Below are 12415 nucleotides of genomic sequence, written 5' to 3' on the forward strand. Positions count from 1 at the left end.
AGATGATGGGAATAGAGCCTGTGATTGATGCTGTGAAGAGGAACAGGTTGAGATGGTTTGGTCATGTGTTGAGGAAGGATGAAAGTGACTGGTTGAGAAGAGTGATGGAAATGAATGTAGAAGGAAGCAGAGGACGGGGAAGACCGAGAAATACTCGGCTAAAGATGGTGGAAGAAGGAATGCGAGCAAGGGGGTTAACAAGGGGAGATGCAAAAAATATGGCAAAATGGAGAAGAATGTCATGGGAACCGCAAGGCTAACCCCTGCTCTTGCAGGGAAAATGGCCTTAAAATGCCTGTTGTTGTGTTTGTATCTTCTTTAAAGTGTTTGGAAGTATTTGGAAGAAGAAGACGTCTTAGTACAAACTGGGACGGGCTTTGCATTTTCACACGCTTTCTAGTTTGTTCATTGCATTTTTGTTTGTTGGGGGAAAGCCACTTTTTCACCTCAAATATCGAATGAATTGACATATGTGGGAAAATTACACGCCCAGACCAGGTAATCGAACCCAGGTCCTCTGCATGGTGAACTGTATCAGTGCTGTGATATATTACAAAACCGACAAGGTACTGCAGAATGGATGTTAGTTGTAACCGAAACGACCACCAAACCCATCAAAGTTGCGTGTGCACGCAGCGTGCGTTGGGGACCTTGTCCACCACCAGTGGTTCTGTGACGCGCTCCACCGACCTTTGGGTCCTCGGACTCGTCGGAGGTTCCCAGCACGAGCGGCGCATCGGACGAGTCGGACACGCGGCACCCGACGGGCTTTGCTTCCCGCAGCTGTTGCCATCAGTCAGATCCGGTGGCCTCGCCTCTCCGGGCCCGTCTGTCCGCGGGACACCGCGCAGACAGACGCGCGCGGGCGGGCTCGGGTCATACGATGTTCTGCAACAGTTCGCTCATCCTCATCACCGCTTTGTCCGTGACCGCGTCCCCGCCGTCAGGTGAGTGCTCTCGCGTGCTCGGCCCGACCCGATACTCACCGTCTCGTGTACCGAGGTCAAAACGTCGGTCCAAACCACTGCGCGCACGACGACGACCGCACATCGGTGACAACGTCGGGTCGTTTTAAATTTTGACATTTTTCAAATCTGGTTCTAAAATCTAAATCTGTTACACCGGGAAGATAGTTTTCCTGTTACTCCCTTTAACAATAAAGGAATCAGATCTGCGATCTCCTGATGATCAGCACCCCCGACGTGGCCATTGCACATTAGAGTCAATGTTGCTGAACGACCATAGCACCACTATTGCGGTTTGACCGCAGGGAGCTCTTGGACATGTATTAAAGAGAACCAACAAGTAACCACAAGTAACCGTGTGCAGACGGCTGCCTTGTTAAATCCGGTACAATATGGGGCCTTCTTGGATCGGGAAGCGACTTCCTTGGTTCCCCAGGTGTGCTTCATTTGATTTGATATACCGTATTACCTGTTGAAGTGACAGTGCTTGGACTGAATATCTAGTTATAATTGAATGAACTTTGATCCCATCTGCACACTCGTTCCATTTGGTTTTGGATGTTTTGAGCTTTGATGTGTTTGTTATAAACATAAAACAGAGCTTTTGCCTCTATTTGGACCATGACATGAATATTTTACCTTGAATCGATATTAAGCCGGCTGTCCTGTCTGCGCCCAGTGTAATCCTTGCAGGTCAGCACAGATGGAGAGGGTTATACTGACTATAATAAATTATTATATTAGATTCCTTTTAATTGCAGCTCCCAAAGTGACATTGCCAGTGGAAAATGTGGATGCCTTGGCTGATGAAGCAGCGTCCTTTTACTGCCAGGTGGAGGCCACTCCTGATGCTGAGATCACTTGGAGTCGGAACAATGTCCAAATCAGGTGAGAACTCTTTAAAAAAAACAAATTATACAAGAAGACGTCATGCAGAGCACGATACTTGCAAAATTCACCCCTCCAAAATAAAATGTTGCCATGGATAGAACAAATTGTCCATTTCATTAAGATTAAAATTGATGATCTTAATCAAAGTTCGGGTGCTTAAAACTGATGATTTTTCAAATGAATATTGATGATTTTAGAAGTTTGACCTTGAGTTGACCTTTGACCTTTTGACCTCAAAAATAGTTGGTTTCCCAAATTAGTGACTCCGTATGCAAATGATGTTCAACTTTCAATTCAATCAGATGAAAAATGACAATTTTAGAAATTTGACCTCAAGATGACCTTTGACCTAAAAATCAATAGGCTTCTTCCTTATGACCAACTCTACCATCTGGTGAAGTTTCGTGAAGATCGGTTTGTGACCTGTAGGTAATTGACAAACAGATAGACAGACAAACAGACAGACAAAATAATGTGCAAGACCAACCAATATGCAATGCATGAAAAATCAACCAATATGCATTACACCAAACAATATGCAGTACACCAACCAATATGCAGTACACCAACCAATATGCAGTACACCAACCAATATGCAGTACACCAACCAATATGCAGTACACCAACCAATATGCAGTACACCAACCAATATGCAGTACACCAACCAATATGCAGTACACCAACCAATATGCAATGCATGAAAAATCAACCAATATGCATTCACCAAACAATATGCAGTACACCAACCAATATGCAGTACACCAACCAATATGCAGTACACCAACCAATATGCAGTACACCAACCAATATGCAGTACACCAACCAATATGCAGTACACCAACCAATATGCAGTACACCAACCAATATGCAGTACACCAACCAATATGCAGTACACCAACCAATATGCAGTACACCAACCAATATGCATTACACCAACCAATATGCATTACACCAACCAATATGCATTACCCCAACCAATATGCAGTACACCAACCAATATGCAGTACACCAACCAATATGCAGTACACCAACCAATATGCATTACACCAACCAATATGCATTACACCAACCAATATGCAGTACCCCAACCAATATGCAGTACACCAACCAATATGCAGTACACCAACCAATATGCAGTACACCAACCAATATGCAGTACACCAACCAATATGCAGTACCCCAACCAATATGCAGTACCCCAACCAATATGCAGTACACCAACCAATATGCAGTACACCAACCAATATGCATTACACCAACCAATATGCAGTACCCCAAGCAATATGCAGTACCCCAACCAATATGCATTACACCAACCAATATGCAGTACACCAACCAATATGCAGTACACCAACCAATATGCAGTACACCAACCAATAAGCAGTACACCAACCAATATGCAGTACACCAACCAATATGCAGTACACCAACCAATATGCAGTACACCAACCAATATGCAGTACACCAACCAATATGCAGTACACCAACCAATATGCAGTACACCAACCAATATGCAGTACACCAACCAATATGCAGTACACCAACCAATATGCAGTACCCCAAACAATATGCATTACACCAACCAATATGCAGTACACGAAAAATCAACCAATATGCAGTACACGAAAAATCAACCAATATGCAGTGCACGAAAAATCAAGCAATATGCAGTACACCAACCAATATGCAGTACACCAACCAATATGCAGTACACCAACCAATATGCAGTACACCAACCAATATGCAGTACACCAACCAATATGCAGTACACCAACCAATATGCAGTACACCAACCAATATGCAGTGCACCAACCAATATGCAGTACACCAACCAATATGCAGTACACCAACCAATATGCAGTACACCAACCAATATGCAGTAAACCAACCAATATGCAGTGCACCAACCAATATGCAGTACACCAACCAATATGCAGTACACCAACCAATATGCAGTACACCAACCAATATGCAGTACACCAACCAATATGCATTACACCAACCAATATGCAGTATACCAACCAATATGCAGTACACCAACCAATATGCAGTACACCAACCAATATGCAGTACACCAACCAATATGCAGTACACCAACCAATATGCAGTACACCAACCAATATGCAGTACACCAACCAATATTCAGTACACGAAAAATCAACCAATAAGCAGTGCACCAACCAATATGCAGTACACCAACCAATATGCAGTACACCAACCAATATGCAGTACACCAACCAATATGCAGTACACGAAAAATCAACCAATATGCAGTACACGAAAAATCAACCAATATGCAGTACACGAAAAATCAACCAATATGCAGTACACCAACCAATATGCAGTACACCAACCAATATGCAGTACACCAACCAATATGCAGTACACCAACCAATATGCCGTACACCAACCAATATGCAGTACACCAACCAATATGCAGTACACCAACCAATATGCAGTGCACCAACCAATATGCAGTACACCAACCAATATGCAGTACACCAACCAATATGCAGTACACCAACCAATATGCAGTACACCAACCAATATGCAGTACACCAACCAATATGCAGTACACCAACCAATATGCAGTACACCAACCACTATGCAGTACACCAACCAATATTCAGTACACGAAAAATCAACCAATAAGCAGTGCACCAACCAATATGCAGTACACCAACCAATATGCAGTACACCAACCAATATGCAGTACACCAACCAATATGCAGTACACCAACCAATATGCAGTACACCAACCAATATGCAGTACACCAACCAATATTCAGTACACCAACCAATATGCAGTACACCAACCACTATGCAGTACACCAACCAATATGCAGTACACCAACCAATATGCAGTACACCAACCAATATGCAGTACACCAACCAATATTCAGTACACGAAAAATCAACCAATAAGCAGTGCACCAACCAATATGCAGTACACCAACCAATATGCAGTACACCAACCAATATGCATTACACCAACCAATATGCAGTACACCAACCAATATTCAGTACACCAACCAATATGCAGTACACCAACCAATATGCAGTACACCAACCAATATGCAGTACACCAACCAATATGCAGTACACCAACCACTATGCAGTACACCAACCAATATTCAGTACACGAAAAATCAACCAATAAGCAGTGCACCAACCAATATGCAGTACACCAACCAATATGCAGTACACCAACCAATATGCAGTACACCAACCAATATGCAGTACATTGGATTTTGCAAGTAAAAAGGAACAGCTAAATTTTTTTAATGCTCTCCTGGCTAAACAGTTGCATAAGCTCCACCTGTTAAGCATTAGCTTAGCAGTGATATAGGCCAATAAGAACCTTTTAAAAATGTAAATTGCTCTTGGCTGCTCCCACAATGTTTTGTGTACCACACAAAGGTGAATCTGCGGCAGGTATTTCCTGTTGCATTGCATTCAGGCATTCAGCAATAACATGCATTCAGCACGTCAACATGCATTCATATATATATATACGTATACGAGGCACAGCCTAGCCATTGCTTCGCTGGCGGACAGATTTGTCGACCTGTTTGCCAAAATAAATCTACCCGTGTGAAGAGTGCTTTAACATCAGCGTTGCCCAGGTAAAAAAGGAAATTGCAATACCATCTGCCACCACCACTAGGTGGCGCTACATGGTCCACATTTACATAGCAAATTTCCCAAATTTCCCCACACTCCCGCATGAGGCCACGGTCACATACACCCCCCCTCCCCCCCCCCCACTCAACCTCCACACTCACAAAGTTGTATTTGTACCCCAAGTTTGGATTTTGTAGTGCTGACTGATAATGTGCAATCATTAAATCACACGCCAACGCAATCTGTTAGATATGAGTGACACAGCACCATGCCTCTCCTTGCTATTTGATAAATTTCACTGAGATATAAAGTGGGTATACAGTTAATTGAAACACCCTGTATGTTGATGGTCTAGCAGCAACGCCAATGCATATATATATATATATATATATATATATATATATATATATATATATATATATATATATATATATATATATATATATATATATATATATATATATATATATATATAGATATATATATATATATATATATATATATATATATATATATATATATCTGTGCAGCGTCTGTCCTGTCCTGTGTTGTGTTGTCTTGTCACTGAACTACTTTGTCAAACTTTTGTGAAATCGTACCAAACTTCTGGTATGCACATATCTCTCCCGTCGGTATGTCCTAAGGGTATTTTTTTGAAAAATCTTCCAATTTTATTATTTTTTGGGGGGGAATGTTTTGGGGAATTTTTTTTTTTCAACTTCAATTGTTTATAAAATGTGATATCACGTATATTACAAATACATTTGTGCAAAATAATTGTTTGAATTATGATTGGTTTAAACCATGACAAAACGGCAACTCGGGTACAGTCATTTATCTATATATCTACACATCTGGGCGGTGTCTGTGTTGTCACTTAACGACTCCCTCAAACTTTTGTTTCCGTGGTTGTGAAGTGTTTTTAATAACGTTGTGGTGGTTTTGAATCACGGGGTGGTGAGGTATTTTGAATTATGTGGTGGTGAGGTGTTTCTAAATGCCATGATGGTGAGGTGTTTTTAAATCACATGGTGGTGAGGTGTTTCTAAATCACATGGTGGTGAGGTGTTTTGATTTACGTGGTGGTGAGGTATTTATCATTACGTGGTGGTTAGGTGTTTTGAATTACGTGGTGGTGAGGTGTTTTTAATTACTTGGTGGTGAGGTGTTTGTAAATGACGTGGTGGTGAGGTGTTTTTAATTTTATGGCTGTGAGGTGTTTTTATCACGTGTTTTATGGCTGTGAGGTGTTTTTATTACGTGTTTCATGGCTGTGAAGTGTTTTTATCACGTGTTTTATGGCTGTGAGGTGTTTTTATTACGTGTTTTATGGCTGTGAGGTGTTTTTAATTTTGTGGTGGTGAGGTGTTTCTATTACGTGTTTTATGGCTGTGAGGTGTTTTTATTACGTGTTTTATGGCTGTGAGGTGTTTTTATTACGTGTTTTATGGCTGTGAGGTGTTTTTATTACGTGTTTGATGGCTGTCAGGTGTTTTTAATTTTGTGGTGGTGAGGTGTTTCTATTACGTGTTTTATGGCTGTGAGGTGTTTTTATTACGTGTTTTATGGCTGTGAGGTGTTTTTAATTACTTGGTGGTGAGGTGTTTTTAATTTTGTGGTGGTGAGGTGTTTCTATTACGTGTTTTATGGCTGTGAGGTGTTTCTATTACGTGTTTTATGGCTGTGAGGTGTTTTTATTACGTGTTTTATGGCTGTGAGGTGTTTTTAATTACTTGGTGGTGAGGTGTTTTTAATTTTGTGGTGGTGAGGTGTTTCTATTACGTGTTTTATGGCTGTGAGGTGTTTTTATTACGTGTTTTATGGCTGTGAGGTGTTTTTATTACGTGTTTTATGGCTGTGAGGTGTTTTTAATCTCGTGGTGGTGAGGTGTTTTTAATTTTGTGGTGGTGAGGTGTTTTGAATTACGTGGTGGTGAGGTGTAATCGTCCCAAACTTCCAGTCTGCACCTACTCCTCCCCTATGTATGTGCTGAGGGGTTCTTTCTTGAAAAAAAAACATTCAACCTAAATCTTCAACCTAAATTGCCTATAAAAATGTAATATCACAAACACAACAAATACATTTGTGCAAAATAATTGTTTGTATTATGATTGGTGAAAATCATGACAACACAGCAACTCAGGTACAGTCATTATCCTCAGCTAAAATAAGCCCGTTCCTCTGTAACGACGCTTGGTGAGGCGAGCGCAACGAGCCGAGCCAAGCTAGTATATATATATATATATATATATATATATATATATATATATATATATATATATTTATATATTTAACGAAAGGAACACACTGACCCTATATGTGACATGACAATGACGACTTGTACATAAATTATGCCAACACATCACCTCCAAATTACTAGGATGGCGACCGTATGGCATTCAGTTCTTTGCAGACTGAGATTTTTGCCTTTAAGGTCACGAATAAATTGAAAGTACAGTTGCTGTCCAGATTTCTGAAATGTAATTTCTGATATTTCACCGAACTGGTGATCAGCAGGGCAAGGACAATGTGTTCATGTGGCGGACAACACTTGTTACTAACAGGTATCTGTGCTGTGCCTTGTTGCCTCGTCAAGTTTGCGAGTACGCGTGTTGCTTCTCCAGGGCAATGCATCACCACACACACCACCACACTCACCACCACACACATCACCACACACACCACCACACACACCCAAGGTTGCAGTGACCACAGTTCACAACTGTGACTTTGAACTGATTTCCCATCCTGCCTATTGCACAGTTTGGCTTCCTCAGACTTCTTCCTAGGCTGTCTCCCTTCCTCATTTACACCTGCTCCTCAAGTTGAAGAAAGAGCTTCATAGAAAGTTTGGTGATGATGATGATGATAATGAGGTTATCACAAAGTGGAGTAGTTTCTGAACCAGCAGGACAATGGCATCTACAATGTGGGCATAGCCAAACTGCAGCAACACTGGACCAAGTGCATTGAACTCAGGTGGGACAATATTTAAAAACAAATAATCAATTTAGAGGAAACTAGAAAGCATCTGAAAAGGCAAAGCCTGTCCGCGTCATTTGTATACAGACATCTTCTTCCTCATGCTCAAAATAACGAAAATAGTTTTTAAAAGAATACAAAATAATCAGCTTCTAGCGTTTAATTGGTGAACCAATTATGTGACCCAATATTAAAATTCTTAAAATTTTTGGTCAATAGGACGAAATTGATGATTTTATGCAACGTTGACCTTTGACCTTTTGATCGAAAAAACAATCGACTCCTACCTTTTGATTAGTGAACCATTCAGTGACCCAATTTGCAAATTCTCAAAATTTCAGATCAATTGGACGAAATTGGTCATTTAATGTGACGCTGACCTTTGACCTTTGACCTTTTGACCAAATTTTTAATTTGCCTTATCCACATCTTATTATAATAGAGCAAACGTATATGGTTCGCTATGTATGTTTATATGCGACGAAAACGTCTTCTTCTTCTTCAAAAAAAATTACCACCCTCTTAATTAACCCTCTTAATTTCGTTAAGACTGCTGAGACCCCTCAGACCTTTGACGACCCTTTAATTCCCCCAAGACCCTTCAGACCACCAAGACCCCTGAAGACCCAAAATACCCTGAAGACCCCCAAAGACCCAACATACCCTGAAGACCCCGAAAGACCCCAAAGACCCAAAACACCCCAACGACCCAAAATACCCTTCAAGGCCCTGAGGCTCAAAAATATCCTGAATACCCCAAAGACCCAAAACACCCCAAAGCCCCAAAACACCCTGAAGACCCAAAACATGCTGAAGACCCAAAACACCCCGAAGACCCAAAATTCCCCGAAGACCCAAAACGCCCTGAAGACCCCAAATGCCCCAAAGACCCCAAACGTCCGAAGACTCCAAACACCCCGAAGACCCAAAACACCCCAAAGACCCAAAACACCCCAAAGACCCAAAACACCCCGAAAACCCAAAACACCCCAAATACCCAAAATACCCCGAAGACCAAAAAGACCCCGAAAACCCAAAAGACCCCAAAGACCAAAAATACCCCAAAGACGCAAAAGACCCCGAAGACCCAAAAGACCCCAAAGACCAAAAATACCCCAAAGACGCAAATGACCCCGAAGACCCAAAAGACACCGAAGACCCTGGAGACCCACGAAGATAAGAAGATTCACGTGACAAAGCCGAATGCCTCAACTCTGTGTTTGCCTCAAAATCTTGTGTCCCAAACCCATCTCTCTCTGTTCCCACCTTTCCCAGTCGAACCCAACTGCTCCTGGACTCTGTGTCCTTCTCTCCTGACAAGGTGGAGAAATTTTTATGAAACCTCGACTCTGATTCTGCAACTGGACCAGATGGCATCAGCCCACGGGGTCCTAAAATCCTGCTCTGCCGCTCTATCTCACCCTCTCTCTGTTCTTTTCACCCTCTCTTTTGCTCAAGGTCATCTGCCAGCATCTTGGAAATCAGCAAACATTACCGCTTTACACAAAAAGGTGCAAAAACAGATCCTTGCAACTACAGACCAATCAGCCTGCTTCCAATTATCAGCAAAGTCATGGAATCCATCATTGCTTCGGATATCAAATCCTTCCTCTTCTCCAATGGCTTGATCTCTGATCATCAATTTGGATTCAGACCAGGTCATTCTACTCTGGACATGTTGCTTCTGCTGTCTCAACAATGGATGGAGGTCCTCAATGCCAAACAGGAAATCAGAGCTGTCTCACTTGACATATCACGTGCCTTCGATACGGTCTGGCACCAGCTCTGCTCACCAAACTCTCCTCCTATGGTATTCATGGAAATCTCCACTCATGGCTTGCGGACTTCCTCTCTGGTCGTAGACAACGTGTGGCCCTGAATGGATTTCTCTCATCTCCCCTTCCTGTTCTGGCTGGAGTTCCCCAAGGTAGTGTTCTGGGCCCTGTGCTATTTCTGGTCTTCATCAATGATCTCTCCGACTCTCGGGAAAATCCTCTCTATCTCTTTGCTGATGACTCCACTATCTGCCGCTCCATTCCTCATCCCTCAGATCGGCAGTCTGCAGCCTCCTCACTCTCTGCAGACCTGGACAAAATCACAGACTGGTCAAACAAGTGGAACATGTCTTTCAATCCTGACAAATCTCACACTCTTACAATGTCTCTCCGAAAGGACCGACTGGAAAACCCTCCCATCTACTTTCTCAACAATCCTCTCCAAGAAGTTCTGTCGCTCAAGCTTTTGGGTCTCACTATCTGCCATGAGCTTTCTTGGGAAAACCATATTTCCAAGCTGGCCTCCAAAGCCAGTCACCGACTGGGCATCCTTCGTCGTGCGAAGTCCTTCCGTGGCGCACCTGAGCTCCTCACCACATACAAGGCTTTCATCTGCAGCTCAATGGAATACTGTTCCCCACTCTGGGCTGGTGCTCCTGCCTCACACCTAGCTCGGCTTCACGCTGTTGAGGCCAAAGCTTTCAGAATCATTGGAATATCCTGCGATGAAGTCAACTCCGAGGGCCTTTCACTCACTCACCGCAGGCAGGTTGGTGGTCTTTCTGTCTTCTACCGACTCTACCGACTGTCTTCTACCGACTCTCCTCTCTGGCCTTGCTCCCCCAGCTCTCTCTCTGTGCTCTGTCCCCCCAATATTCCTTCAGGTCGCACAAGATCTGCCTGCAACCCTCTTATGGTTAAACTGCCAAAATCTAGGCTCCCTGCTCACCTTCACTCTTTCATTCCCCTTTTCTCCCGCCTCTGGAACAAACTCCCCCACTCCCTTCAATCCCACTCCTCCCTCCAGGTCTTTAAAACAGCTGTTCACCACCATCTCTTATCTTCCCCCATCCAAAACCTTGATCTTTTCTACCCCCGGTAATTCACCCCAGAGTCCTTGCAGTGTTCATATGTTTTATACCTCTCCCACCTCCCCCCAAGTCCTCCCGATGTCCCTGCTCTCAAATGTTGTGTTTGTGTCCTTCCCCCTCTCTCCCCATCTTGTCTGCCGCTCCCTTTGTTTTTTGTGTTTTGTGTGTCGGTTTGACTTTTTGTGTGATTAATGTTAGCTCTTTCACGAGCCTCGATCTTGTATACAAAAAACAAAAATAAAACAAAAAAACCCAAAAGCCTCTGAAGACACCAAAGACCCAAAAGATCCTGAAGACCCAAAACACCTCAATGATCCAAAATACCCTTAAAGGCCCAGAGGATCCAAAATACCCTGAAAACCCAAATGGCCCTGAAGACCCAAAACACCATGAAACCCAAAAGACACCGAAATGGTCAAAGATGCCTACCCCTCTGAAACGACGTTTGGTGAGGCGCATGGAGCGCGCCGAGTCACGCTAGTTCTCATAATAAAGATTTGTTGAAAATTTGATGACAAAACTCAAATGGCAAATTTAAATTTCAAGTCTATTGTATGAAAATTGATTTTATGTGACACTGACCTTTGACCTTTTGACCTTTTGACAAAATTATGACTTTGACCTCCATATCATCATAATAAAGCTTTGGTGAAATTTGACAACAATAGCTCAAATGGTAAAAAAAAGGTTATGACCAGGACAGGCACACAGACGCACGCACACACACACACACACACACACACACACACACACACACACACACACACACACACACACACACACACACACACACACACACACGTGATTACAAAACCCCATCTCCTGCTGCGCAGGGCATTGGCTGATGATGTTTTCTATGTCAGGCTGGAAACATACATGCCCCTTTTATATTTTTGGCATGTACTTCATCATCATTGTTATACTCAGTATGGAAAGATTATTCTGGATTTATCCTAACTATGTTCTCTTAATTAACAAGGAAAATGAATCGCACCTGTCAAAGATGGGTGTCAAACTGCAGTGCAATAAAGAGAATAACTGAAAATGAAGTGCACATCATTGTATCATTGTTTCCTTTTTCATGTCT

At 42.5% G+C, this 12415-nt stretch overlaps 1 protein-coding gene across 3 annotated transcripts in view; it reads left to right on the forward strand.

Moving 5' to 3' along the window:
• The first annotated feature begins 568 nt into the window (after nucleotides 1-568).
• The window catches only part of MUSK (muscle associated receptor tyrosine kinase), a 105459-nt gene continuing 93612 nt past the window's right edge, over nucleotides 569-12415 (forward strand). For 2 of the 3 annotated variants that reach the window (XM_068124587.2, XM_068124596.2), the window contains exons 1-2: nucleotides 569-947; nucleotides 1727-1853. In XM_068124587.2, the coding sequence (XP_067980688.2) occupies nucleotides 884-947; nucleotides 1727-1853 (191 nt within the window). In that variant the 5' untranslated portion in view covers nucleotides 569-883. The remainder of the gene's footprint in view (nucleotides 948-1726; nucleotides 1854-12415) is intronic. The other variant, XM_078781936.1, reaches the window with a different exon arrangement.

The sequence above is a fragment of the Myxine glutinosa genome, chromosome 1 (genome assembly GCF_964187855.1).
Source record: "Myxine glutinosa chromosome 1, kmMyxGlut1.1, whole genome shotgun sequence".
NCBI classification, from domain to species: domain Eukaryota; kingdom Metazoa; phylum Chordata; class Myxini; order Myxiniformes; family Myxinidae; genus Myxine; species Myxine glutinosa.